Source organism: Gadus chalcogrammus, chromosome 18, assembly GCF_026213295.1.
Source record: "Gadus chalcogrammus isolate NIFS_2021 chromosome 18, NIFS_Gcha_1.0, whole genome shotgun sequence".
NCBI lineage: Eukaryota > Metazoa > Chordata > Actinopteri > Gadiformes > Gadidae > Gadus > Gadus chalcogrammus.
Window position 1 is genome coordinate 9,358,320 of NC_079429.1, and position 13,982 is coordinate 9,372,301.

The following is a 13,982-nucleotide window of genomic DNA, read 5'->3' on the forward strand; positions in this document are numbered from 1 at the left end:
GACCAAGCAGCTGCAAAACGGGATCTTTGCAAGAAGAAAGGAAAAGCAGGCTATGTGGGGTATCCAAAACGACAAGAAGAGGAGTCAAATTCCTGAAAATTGTTCTGACAGCCTTGAAGGTTTGGGCTCTGGGTGTGCAGACAGTGGAGCCTGGGGGGGAATAACTCAGTAGGTGGCTAGCGCCTCTTTCCCTGTTAATGAAACACTACACCCTGCCTTGTGTGCGTTTAAAACAAACGTGGAGGTCTCCAAGTTTATGTTCATACACAGTCACTGCAGTCAAGGACGCTTGTAGTACAATATGAAGACTATTTGGTGTAATGGTGCATATATGTATCCCGAAGAAACTTTAGGTGTAATATTTTGGTCTTTGATCAAAGCCAAGGCACCCTGAGCAATTGGTGTCATTTTAGAAGAGACTCCAATACATTTGATCGGATCATGTTGAACCGATGAAGCCCACACATGTGTGAAATATGTAAAGGCGCAAGCTTTTATGTTCAATGTTTGACTCTCCGTCACATTACTATACATTTTATTGTAATTTCTAAGTATAGCTAGAAAATGTTAATGGTCCCCTTAAACATTATCGGTATTTCACATTCATACCAATAAAAGTACTTTATCTGATTTTTCTTGGTGCCCATTCCAACTGGCAGATCACCAATTTAAACATTAACACGATTGGAAGAAATTAATTAAGTGATTGACTCGTGTCACTGTGAATAAATCGATAGTTTGGATGAAATATTTTTCAACCAACATTGAGAAGTCATTGGGATCTCGCAGCACGTCTAGATACTGGAGAAGAGTGAAACTAAAGGTTGGTATCAACAACTATTAAAATGTGTATGTTTCTAATTTCTTTGGTTTTGCTGTTCCATTCTTCATTGAAGCCACACGTTGCATTGGATATCTTTCTCAAACTGAGCTTGCTTTACACGCAGGATCACGGATACGTGACAGATTAAGAATTGAGTCATCTTGACTACAAAGTGATCGACATTATCAAGAGAACACTTTGTTTGCATTACTATGGAAAAACTCCATAGCATTTAACCCAAACTAAACAGAACCAGCTTAGTAGCCCAAAATATTGAATAAAAATGTGAAAGTCGTAATCATGATAAAATGTTGAGCCGTCGTGTCTTTCAAAAATAATTTCAACCCTTTTCTCCTTTCACGTCCTGTCAAACCCTTGTGCACTGCAAATAACTTGCAGAGGGACACAGAAGAAAGGCAAGAAAGTAAATAATGCATGCCTACACAGGACCAAAAGGGTGTACGCTACGAGTGCTGTGGTGGATGGGATGGGGGGGCTTGCTTGTGTGTGCGTGCCAGCCTCAGACAGCTCTCGGCAGGAGATGGCAGACAAAAAGGAAGATTCGCCACCGTGGACGTGAAAGCAGAAATGACACGAGACATTCGGGCAAACAAGCCGCCTTCTGTTTATCCAAACAAACACACACGTGTCGACGCGGTGTGACTTACACCGTGGTCCCTGTCAAAACAGTGTGGCGATCTTGTTTTGACAGTCAAACGACCATATCGGGTCTCAGTCACACTGGTGGGGGGGCGGGAGCCTCGGGTTACCAGTGTTATAGGTTGCAGCTTGAAACTCTCTTCAGATACAATTATCCAATTAGTGGAAATTGTGGCCCCAGACGGGAGGGTGATGACGGTTAGAACACCCTGGGAGATGGTGACGGCTGTGCGCCAAAGGGGCTTTTGGAGGACTGAATCACCTCCTGGACATTCCCAAATAATTCCACCTTCTAATTCTTACCCGTTGGGTCCACAGAGGGACAAGACAGAGGAAAACACCCGATGATGTCCACTGTCCCACCACCTCCCCCGTGGTCATTGTTCCGAGAGGGATATATTCTACCGAAGATAAGTCATTCCCACTTGCGGATGAAGCTTTTAATTAGGTATTTCTACAGTGTCCAGTCTACACCATGTAGATTTGTAACTCTTTACGGGTTATTTTTTTGAGTTTACTCCTGCTGGCTGAGTTGTGTTTGCTTTTAATAGCCAATTACACGCTCCCAGATTTCCGCCTCCAACATGATTGTTTGAAACAATGATGCAAGAAAGTGAAACGAACATTCATCCAGATTTGAGCTCGTCTATCATCGGACTTATAAATATATGTAAAGTCAGATTTGAGAGACTACCTCAACTATAATGTACATCCAAGCAGAGAACCTGACACATGCAATCTGACTTTCATCAAAGCTCACAAAATAGTTTATAGGCCTAAAAAGGGTTTGATATGAACAATAAATGGCATGTGACGGAAACGAAGTACTAGAAATCACAGTCTATTCCGATGACCTCTTTACGTGACTCTGGGTACTTAATAGCTCTTGCAAATCCGGTAACCACTTTGCTGCATGTGTAGACACTGCCCTGCAGGACAAAGAACAGTCTTGGGGATTTGACAGCCCGACTAAAGGTCCTGTTGCTACTTCCCAAAGCGAGAGCATTTATCTCCCACCTAAACCTATTTGCCCTTCCCCTTGAGGTAATTTGACAGGTGTGTGGTCACATAACTACACACGCCTCTGTCCCTTTAGATTCTAAACACTGAAGTAAATGTTGCAGCACTTTACTCATCGTAAAAAGCCCTAATAAACGTCCTTGGGAGGACAACGGGAAGCTCCTACGGCTTTTAATGCTGTTTTATGTCGTCATTTATGTTGCTCCAAAAAGTAGCCAAAGAAAGATATATTAGAAACTTTTTTCTGTCTAGATCTATACACAAGATGCCGTGTTCCCATAATACAATTCCAGTACAACGAAAAGCAAAATGAAATGCAGTTTTACAGATAACTTGTACTGATGATTTCAAAGAGAAGTTTCACATGACGTTATTATAGTAAATTATTAGACATTATCATAAATAAAAACTAGGAGGGAACCATACATTTTATATTTGACCATTTTATATTTCCCTCAAAAGTTGGCCACATTTGACTAGTTAGCCAAGAAATCCTAGTCAATCGAAACTCAAAACAGAGGTCTGCAAAGATGAGATCTGTACAACTGATAGACTGTTAGTAGAGAGGAACACCCCAAGCAATAGGAAGTGTTTTCCCGTCGGATCTTCCCCTTGCTTTGATTTGTTTGTACAGTTGTTTGATCAGTCCAATAGTAAAAAGCCCCTTTGCGATTCTGCGGTAATTCCCACCCACCCCCCAGATGAAAGAGTGGACACGGATGAAGGGGAGCGAGGGGAGGAAAAGCTGGAACCGGATCTATAAGCTGTTCTTCACCTCAACTTCCTAATTCACCTCAGCAGTGTCGAGATCAATGACATACAGGTGAGGGTGTGTCTCTGGGGAGGAGACAAAGGGAGTGACAGATGATCATAGTGTGTCGCCACGGCGGCAAGGACAACAGGTGATTATGTGTCACACACGTCCCCCGCCCGTTGGTGTTGTTGTTTTCGTCATTGGTAAATACAAGAAGGGGATTGTTACATGCAGTTGCACCAGCAGTGCATAATGTTTCAAAACCTCAAGGCGGCATTTCAAAGTCGTAATATTATTTTATGGTCTCAGTTTGAATCAGTGCCTGTCTGGAGGAGGAGAGGAAACATGAAGTTATATTATATCTTAGCCCGGGGCTGCGGGAGGAAATACTGACTGACAGGGCTTCAGATTCTGGCCTGCCCACAAATAAAGACTCAAGCTAGGAGGGCTAGATGCCAGCTCTCGGGGCTCTTCGAGTGTGAAGTCATCGGGGGTTGTTAAGTTCAGGGGCGAGCAGGTGACCAGGTATTATTACCTCATGGCGAAAAAAGATATTTGCACACCTGTTCTCGTGCAAAGTGAAGGTACACAAGAGGCGAAACAGTATCACCCTTACGCTAACAAGACGAGACAATGCAAACCGCAGGAGATGAATTATACACGATACAAACACGGCCCTTTGAAGAAGAAAATGAACGCTCCTCAAACATTTGCACATGCGTGTTCATAGATGCCCCCACTTAAAAGTGATACACGACGGGGGAAATTACTAACTTAGTGATTGTACGGCGGCGGCAAACAACAGGGATGCCTCCTGGGATAAATTGAATGTTTGGTTGACCTCGTCAAGAAGGGTTGTTTCAGTTGCGAGCGAGGCGGGCGGGGCCTGAAGCTAGGGCATGCTGCAGTGGTCTGCATCTCCTCTGCACCTCGGGGAAGGAACCTGCAGTGTAATCAGGTCTCTCTGGGCAAATTACAGGCTGAGCATGCCACTGAGTGGAGTTCAATCCAGGGGCTGAGGGAGAGGTCACCCATTAAAACTAATATTCTTAAGTCACTGAGTGCATTCCTGTGCACAACGTCACCGCCGTGCAACAACGGCGGCGGCCCTAATCATGACAGGCATTTAAAGTCTCCCGACGCCAAGACTCAAAAGGTTATAGTTAACAAAGAAAATGATTCCAGGCAGGGACGTAATAACAGCTTTACTGTCTCCTCTTGATGCATATTTGAGATGCTCGGTAAAGGAGGAATGCAAGGCAAAGGTCAAACAAAGGGCTTTTCTGGCTCCTGCATTATTGTCTAGGTCTATACAGTTACATAACTATGTGGGCGGGGCTACAGTCCAATAACATACAGTACCGGCCTTGTACAGAAGACACAATCCCATTTGGCATAAATAAATGCCACACATAAGAATGTGTATTTTTTGCCCTTTGCTTGAAGACTTTAATGACCAATCTAAATGCATATATTGATGCATAGCATCAACTACATTTTTGTCATTGTTCAATAACCTGAAAGATGATTGACATTTAGATATTCATCAAATCTTTCAACTATTTTCAATGTCGAAAGGGGTGGCATGTACAGAAAGTCCCCCACAATGTCCAGTGTCATCCAACAAAAAGAAAAACCTTAAACTGTACGCATTATAAAATATTTGTGTAAAGTACAAACGTCCTTGTTGATAGGAAAAATCCAAAAGTCTGAGGGATACGATGCATAAAACTATCCTTTTCAATTTATCTTTAAAGTCAAATAATAAGAATAAAGCCAAAAGTGTCTACAGGACATAGGAACTCATACATCCAACAAATATAATATAGAAAAAATTCCCATGTAAGCTACTACTCTGTTTGAAGACATTAACCAAGAATTAAAACACTGCAAAAAAAAACTTAAATAGATCTAATCGAATTAATACATTAGATTAGACAGCGGTTGTAGCAGATCTACGATGATAATAATTGTATTATTGACTGTTAATGCAATATTTGTCCTTTAAGACCCGTTTTATTTTTAACTGGAAATCTATTTGGTAAAGCATCCATTTTTTGGCAGAGCAATTCAAGCAAAGTGTGCAACCTTGATAATGATATTATAGAACTTCATAACTTCTACCACGCACTCAAGGTATTGCATAACGGCTAATAACAGAGCATGTCATACCTCATTATGTCTGAGTAGGCCCTATTTGTTGCACTGATAAACACAATTTATCATGGAAGAAGTGACAGTAAGGGGCATCCATCCTTCAGCCCATTAAAGAATGGCACTTAGCATAGTGTTCTATAAATAATGGGATTCAACATTAAATAAATAATGCCTCGCTGGCTAAAAGATATTCAAAGCAATAATGGAGTGGCTGGAACAACACAAAATAATTCTTTGCATTCCCAATCCAAGTTCCCATCTTGTGCGCAAATTTGACCAATCCTGCACAAGAGAATTATATAAAATGGACAATCCAAGTAACGGCATTAACTAATGACAAGATACAATTCAACTGGTGTGCAGATGAATGGGGAACCTTAAGGAGTCAGCATCAATGCAAGAATCGACATAAACGCACTGAGATGAGAGTTGGGGAGGTAACTGACCTGGTTGATGGAGTTGGCAGAACAGGAGGCTAGACCAGTTCCCAGACAAGCAAGGGCGAACATCCCCGGGTCAAAGGGTACAGGTGCCATTGCGAAGCCAGCTGCAGCTGTCACCACCACCAGGGCTGAAACCATGTAGCATGTGGATTAAAATGATGCATTGCATAAAAATGAAAACGTTTAACTCTATACGATCCTATCCGTGATTTGAAAACTACATTGTGCTATGATGTGGGATATGCAAGAAGTTTCATTCTTCAGTACACCACTGTGCATTACCCAAAGCAATGCAAATGTCATTGAGTAAAATACTGTGGGCAATGATTGTCTAGAGCAGTGTTTCTCAACTGGTGGGTTGCAGACTTGTTCTGAATCGGCCACTGTAAAAAAAGAAATCTGTAACTAAAAATATATTTTTCCCACAAAAAATGTTTGTTTAATAAAGGTCATGATGACATTGGGTATGTGTGTTTACTAGCCCTTTTTTGAGAAATAAATTTGCTTTGTTGCAATTTAGAAAACTGTCGTGACTTAGGCTACGTTTACATGATGAGGGTCTGAACAGAAGACGCAAAAGTGGCGTCGCGTCTTCACTTTTTATTCTGCGTTTAGACAAGCGTTTTCGTGAGGAAATCTGCGTGCATACGGTGACGCAAAAGTGTGTGGATTTCGTTTGGGTATGCCTGTCAGGCGGATAAGTGGTGCTGTGATACACCATCACACAACACCACCATGTCTAAGCGCATGCGTAGAATCTTCCTTCTTCTCTTATCTGTGCCGCGAAAACCAAAACATAATTACAGATCCTTCTCTGTTCAGTAATACTATCTGTACATATCCTGTACATTTCGTGGAAAGACTCCTGTAAGTTTATTAGAGTAGCCTATCTCAACTATAACAGCATTTCATATTAATTACATCGTTTGCTACGTTACCAACGTTATCTATGCTGGAATGTTCAATATGAATAACGTTGAGTTCATAAGGGCTAACGTTATCTTTTCTGAGTTAACAATCATTTTTGGCAGGTGTTTTTGAGCACAGTATACATTGCTAAACTTTGGTAAAACGGTCGCCCGACCGTCTCCTCTGTGCCAAATATCCCGCTGCTTCGGGTTATCCTTTGATAGGCGCGTTGAGAGGAGGAGCGGGGGCGAATCAGCTGTTTACAAGTGTACCCGCGCACCACTGGCATGAATGCGCGCTTGTCTCTGTGTGTCCGTGCTCGTGTGCGTATGTGAACGAGAATGTAAGGGAGAAAGAGTGCTATGAGGAGATGAATGAACGGAACGATGTTTATCTTTATAAATCGCAAAAAAAAAGAATTTGTCAATTTGGTGTTGATTCTGTGGCGCTGCGCCGCACATTGGTCAATGTATGGGAAACACTGGAAGCCTTACCCCTAGACCACTCCTCCATAAGGACATGTATCTGAATGCATGCACTTTGGATAAAAGCCTCTTCTGTATGACCATAGTATTTGAAGCACTGTACCTGTTAGTCTGCTCTTGGCTAGCCTGGCATAGACACCCGGTAGCTCGGATACGTCGACCTTGAGCTCCTTCCACTGTCGGTCCAGACGGGCCTCTCTGGCCTCATCTGTCTCCACGTGCAAATGTGGCGTCTCATCCGATGTCTCCCTCCCCTTCTTCAGTAAGGTCGTTTCAGCCGAGGGCAGTGCATTAGATATTACCGGCAATACCACTTCCTCACTGGTGACATCATCTGGTTGAGGCATAATGTCTGCTGGGTGCGGGGGATAGATAGCCTGTACATGCTGCACCCGTTGGACCACACTGTCGTCCCTCTCATCCAAAACTGGGATGGCAGGCGTCTGTTTAGGGACGGCTCGCTGATGGAGCTCGCTGCTGCCCTTTGTAACATACTGAAAAATGTAAAATAAACAAAGTTGGAGCAAAATCATAATTGTCAATTTCAAGTTCTCGTATGAAGTCAACCTCCAAAAACATGTTAGAAAATTATAAACTAAAACAGTCTAATTTCCTGTCTTAAATAGTAAGTTTGGTTTAAAACTATTAAGAGATGCAGACTAGAAATCCTTGCATAAAATGACATTTAAACAAATGTGGATGCACCTCTATCAACAACCTACCTGGCGTTTTAGGAAATGCAGCTGCTGGTATGTTATCCAATTCGATGGGTCTTTCCTATATAAATGAATAAGGCTGCGAGCAGTCTGATAATTGATGGAAGCATTTCCTAATAACTTCTGGCTCACACTTGCACCGACCAGACCTAGAAATAGAGGACACTTTGTTATTGTCACCATGCAAGCTCTCGCTGGGACGTACATTCTACACCAACCATGACAATTAGATAACTTATTTCCCAATGCTGTGTCAGTGCTGTTGACTATCTAAAACCAAGCACTGTGCCAACAAGAACGTTCAAGGGTGTATGGGTTTGTTAAATACATTAAAAACGGGTTATCAACATTTTCAAATTAGTCCACATTTACATCGCGGATAGTGCCTATAAACGGTTTATTACGGAATCATAATAGCAGGGTCACATAAGGTCAACATCCGACCAGTTATGCCACCTTATAGACGAGAGCTAGTAATGTGTGCTATCGTGGCTAGCCTAGGTATTCGCTTCCAGGGTTACATTTAGCAAATTATCATGAGGATACCATTTCACATGCAACGCAGCAAGAACAATCCGCAAATATATTGTATTTATTCACCTGACAGTCTGGTACATGGTGTTTTAAACATGTTCTCAAAGCATAGAGCCGGTTCGCGTTATGTCCTTTTCACATGCAGCGCGCCGCCATTGTGACCTACTGAGGGAGAGAATCACTTCCGCTGTCAAGCCGTTGTGCAACGTGCGCATGCTCGCGCCCGGGCACATGTGTGTTGCATTTATAACCTGGACCCTGAACCCAACGTTACATACAAAAGTAAAATATTTTTTGTGAATACAATAAAGATCCGGATTTTCAATATTTTTATTATAAAATTGGATAGACAAAATATGGATACATTCAAAATAGTTTAGTAGTGCGTGTGATTCGAGATTCACTGTAATAGATATCTTTGTGGAACTTAAATGTAAGTATCATACTGAATATAAACCCATAACCGTTCAGTTGTGCATGCTGTGTTGTTAGGATTTATACTGCAGCTTGTTAGAGGCAACTTGATTCATAGTTTGAGAGTATATGACATCAAGTTTCAACCATGAAACTAGAGAGAGAGAGAGAGAGAGAGAGAGAGAGAGAGAGAGAGAGAGAGAGAGAGAGAGAGAGAGAGAGAGAGAGAGAGAGAGAGAGAGAGAGAGAGAGAGAGAGAGAGAGAGAGAGAGAGAGAGAGAGAGAGAGAGAGAGAGAGAGAGAGAGAGAGAGAGATAGATGGAGCGGGAGCAGCAGATGGGAATTACCCTGGAATTTCATTTTGTGGGAGCCCTGCCCGCCAGATGAACACTGTCATTGACCAATAAATCTGAGATGGGGTTTGTTTGAATCTCAATTTACTTCTAATTCAATGTCTGGCCTTTTGCCCCCCGCCCTTCTGTGTCCCTTACCTGGCTCTGCTTCTGGCCTTGTAATTTATGTGTGTGATCATGGCAGGGATCCAGACAGCCTGGCCGGTGGGACGGTGAGGAATGCATTGCATTAATGTTTGCACTCGCATCTCATTTCCAAAACAGGTATTGCAGAGAGAAGGAAAGGATTAAAATGAATAACAGTCAATGTTTTCTTGTGTTATTAAAATCATCTAATATACTCAGGGGTAAAGGTCTCTGCACACTGGCGTCACAACCGGCAATAAACACCAACATAGGGCCAGTGTGCCCTACGCGTCGGTTTACTTAAAACAATAATGTAAACTTGTCAAATTACCAGTTATTTTTTATTATTATATACACACAGGTTATGATGTATTAATTGTATGATACCTTCAGCCCAATATATTTAATTGCTTTTATTTTGGAAAATCAATACTTCTAATTAGGATTTATCATATAATTATAATTCCTAATAGTATACAATCTGAGACAATGGCACTTTCAAGAGGCGATTTCATCCATCAAATGCATTTCTTAATTTCTCTGAATCTCATTCCCTCTGCAAAATTAAATCTGGACTCCCATGATGAAGATCTTCATAACCCTTCAGTGCTGCGTGATGCTAACTGTGTGTCCCTTTCTCCTGATTCATCTGGTTCATTCCGGCCTCCAGCCGGCCTCTTGCTCCCCAGGCATGATTACATCACGTAATCTTCCTTGTGCCATCAAGATGCGGCCCTGATGAATGCCAACAATACACACACAGGCCATTTCAGAGCCAGCACAGGATCACCTTTATTGCAGGAGAAAGCCATTATGCGCTGTTCTACAAGATTTCATTACGCTGTGACCCGCTTCTCCTTTCTGCTATCAATCCTTAACCTCAGCTTTATGCTTTTTTTAATTTCACATCCTTTATTTTTTTCCCTGAACACTCTTTTGGAATATTCCATTTCTTATTATTTCTTATTATGTTGAACATGCGGTACAGTGGTTGTTCTTGACGGTAAGGTCAAGGCTCCTAACATTATCTAGGGGGTCATGTTTTTTTTCTGTGAACAGGGATTTTCACTGAAGCAATCTGTTGAATCCGTCATCTCCCCGAATGAATGACAGAATGTCAGGACCTCTCACATTAACAAACAGACTCATTCATGAGTATTGTGTGTGTGTGTGTGTGTGTGTGTGTGTGTGTGTGTGTGTGTGTGTGTGTGTGTGTGTGTGTGTGTGTGTGTGTGTGTGTCCATGTGCGTGCTTGTGTATGTGCATGTGTGTTTGTGTATATATATGTGCGTACATTTGTTTGCTTTTGTATTTGTGTGTGTGTTTGTGTGTAAGTGTGTTTGTCCATATGCTTGCTTGTGCTTTTGTATGCGTGTGTGTGTTTGTGTGTGTGTGTAAGTGTGTTTGTCCATATGCTTGCTTGTGTATGTGCTTATGTATGTGCGTGTGTGTGTGTGTGTGTGTGTGTGTGTGTGTGTGTGTGTGTGTGTGTGTGTGTGTGTGTGTGTGTGTGTGTGTGTGTGTGTGTGTGTGTGTGTGTGTGTGTGTGTGTGTTTGTGTGCACTGTCCCTCCTCTGCCGTGGCGGGAAGACTAATATTAGCTTACAGCATTATTTAGGGAGGAATAGTTCATCATCTGCCAATGAATGGGACTTTTGTTTAACCCCCAGTGAAATGGGTTCATCTCTTTGCTCGTTTCCTGCCCTGTCCATACACTGCCACTCAACTTTGTGGTTTTAACTCTGAGGAATTGAAGCTACATCAAATAAATGCAAATCGTGCAGAACAAGTAACACATGTATATCATGTGTGTTTGATAAAGAATACGATTAATTTATCGATGTGCTCTTTTTTTTAAACCTTCTTTGAAAGGGTTGGTTTTATGACACTTATCTGCTTTTCAGATTTGCGTTGGATTTCCAGTTCTATGGGTGAGTCCTATCTCATGCTTCAGTGGTTAAAAGGCTAAACACAGGAACATTTTGCAGGTCACAAACCCAGACATGCTTTCACTTCCTTCTGTCCATAAGGTAGACAACAAGGAGAAACCTAAAGAGCAGATGGACCGAATGGCGTTGAATGACTTGGGTCACAATGGGAGGAGTTACTGAAGTCTGTTCCAAATGAGGCCCTTTACAACAAGTCCATCTTTGGTGGTCCTCCCAATTGAGGGTCCTTTATCACACTTCTTTCACAGCATCTTGAAAAGTAAAAAGGAAGAGGCTGTAAAAATCCTCTCTGGGGGACACACAAGTACACTGAAGGAGGATGTGTTGTTGTTGTTGTTGTTGTTGTTGTTGTTATTGTTGTTGCTGCATATAGGAGCAAAGAGTCATATAATAATAATAATAATAATAATACATTTAATTTAGAGGCGCCTTTCAAGACACCCAAGGTCACCTAATGTCATATACTTTTATCTGCAGAATGATCTTTAAATCAGGCTTGAATCGGGTTTGGGATATGGATATTAATATAATATCATGGATAATATTATCCCTGAATAATAATAAAATAAAAAAAATAAAAAAACCTAGGGATACTCAGTTCATCCATTGCACGTGCACACACACACACACACACACACACACACACACACACACACACACACACACACACACACACACACACACACACGCGCGCTGTTCTACTGTAATTAAAGTAGTCTGTAAACTGGATTAAACTGTTTGGAATGTAAACAAGAAATACAAATTCTCCTAATTTTTCAGATTCAGCAATTGGTCGAATATCCCCAGTGTTTGATTAAAAGCAATTGGGGGATTTAGTCTGAATTGAATCAACACAGTCCCATCTGAAAGAGGGGAAAGGAGCAATTTTGAAGATTGATGGTGGAGTACAATGCTAGTAGTTTTCTGGTAGTCCAGTTCCCTGAGAAATGGCTGTAAGAGTGAAAGACTGAAAGAGTTCAGGAATTCACCCGGCGTTCTACTTTAAACACAGATTCCCGGCGCTCGCTAGTCACGTGAAAGGTAACATGTTGAATCAATTGGAGGTAGCAGTGGTCCCCAGTTGTGTAAGCAAAGTGCTGAAGGGCCATTAATGGACATTAATACAGACAGACTTTCTCACTCCACACAGACGGCACGCTGGTCACATATGGCCCTGGACGAATGGCCCAAATCATTTTTTATCCTTGTTTTACATGTCCCCCACCGTGAAGACCACTAAGCATCCTCAATGGAACACCCTCTCCCATGGAACCCCAATAAATGGCCAAGTCAAATAACAGGGCCCGCTGAAGCCTGTCATCACTCCATGCCCCCCGCCCCCCCTCCCAACCCGCCCAGTCCAGTCCATCGGCGCTGATTTACAATCGCTGTCCCGGAGGCTTTAGTGCCATCAGTAATCCCACAGGGCCGGCCAATCCCGACGGCTGTGGAGTCAGACCTCCGTTAAAGGACAGGGGAAGACAGACAGCGCAACATAACTCTAAGCAGGAACAGATGCAGGAGACGCTCCCCTGTTCATAATTGATTTTCAAGGGCAACATTTTGTTGTCAGAGTGGGTCTAACAAGCCCCTGGCTGGCGCCCTGTTGCTCGTCAACCACAGGGTGTCAAATTAAACTGCCTTCACCCCCCCCCCCCCCCTCCCCTTACGCCCCCCTGCCCCTCAAACCCTTTCACCCTGGTCCTGGGCTTGGGATGGCATCAGCGAGAGACCTGGGAGATCTGCTAGGGTATCAGTGGCGGTGGGACAAGCTGTTGTTGGCCCCTTAAAATGTAAGCAGCTCCCATTGTTCAGACATATCTGGAGTTTTGGGAGAGCATCTACGCTAAACCCCGACTAAGGACAACAATAGCTTCTTCCCTCACCAGCCGTTGGTCCGAGGCCTTGCCCCTCGTTCTATGGACTGCAGGTATTCACTGGCCCCAGTGGCCGCCCAATGTTTATGTCTGAGACCACGGTGTCTTCACACGGGCCTCCGAGGGCTGAGCCTCTAATTGGCCATGGATCATTAATCTCACAGAGCGACTTCTTTCACCCAAAGCCCTCGTCCAAACAGCCATGAGGAATGGACTCTATGCCTCCCAAAGGTCTGAATGCTTTCTCTGGGAGGTGCAAGCGGTTTGTGAGAAAAACCGCGCTTATCCCCAGCTCACGTCAACCCTAAGAGTCCATCTGTTCTTCCTCTCTCCCGACATAAATCCGCCCAAACCTCCCCGAAAAAAAAACGTGTGCGGAGGAGACGTTGTGTTTTGTATGTTACTTTTCTTTTACCCGACAAAAAAAGAACATTGAGTACTGAGCACATTAATTTTCCAATAAGAAAGTAAAAAGAATTGTGACATGACATCAGCCCATTCTTTTTAAAGTTTGTTCACCGCGATTTATTAGACGGACAAGGCAGGGCACTTTCATGGCTTACACTCTTTCATGACTTTCCACTGTTATCAATGGGTGTGCCCAGCCACATGGCGTGTGGAGGACAATAGTGTTGGTGGTGGTGGTTGTGATGGTGCCACATGCCCTGTGGCATCAGACTAGATGACTCTCTGCAGGCCGCTAGTTCAGTTAATGTTGTGCGCCATGCGTCCAGCAGCAACATACCCCAAGGCAAGGTCATT

The 13,982-nt window shown here is 42.9% G+C and overlaps 1 protein-coding gene across 1 annotated transcript in view; it reads right to left on the reverse strand.

The window, feature by feature from the left end:
- LOC130371326 (protoheme IX farnesyltransferase, mitochondrial) overlaps positions 1-8,706 on the reverse strand; it is a 31,793-nt gene extending 23,087 nt beyond the window's left edge. Inside the window, exons 1-4 of the mRNA XM_056577065.1 lie at positions 8,568-8,706; positions 7,974-8,116; positions 7,355-7,745; positions 5,861-5,985 (exon numbers count right to left, since the gene is read on the reverse strand). Coding sequence (XP_056433040.1) covers positions 5,861-5,985; positions 7,355-7,745; positions 7,974-8,116; positions 8,568-8,598 — 690 coding nt within the window. The 5' untranslated portion in view covers positions 8,599-8,706. The remainder of the gene's footprint in view (positions 1-5,860; positions 5,986-7,354; positions 7,746-7,973; positions 8,117-8,567) is intronic.
- Between the last annotated feature and the right edge of the window lie 5,276 nt (positions 8,707-13,982).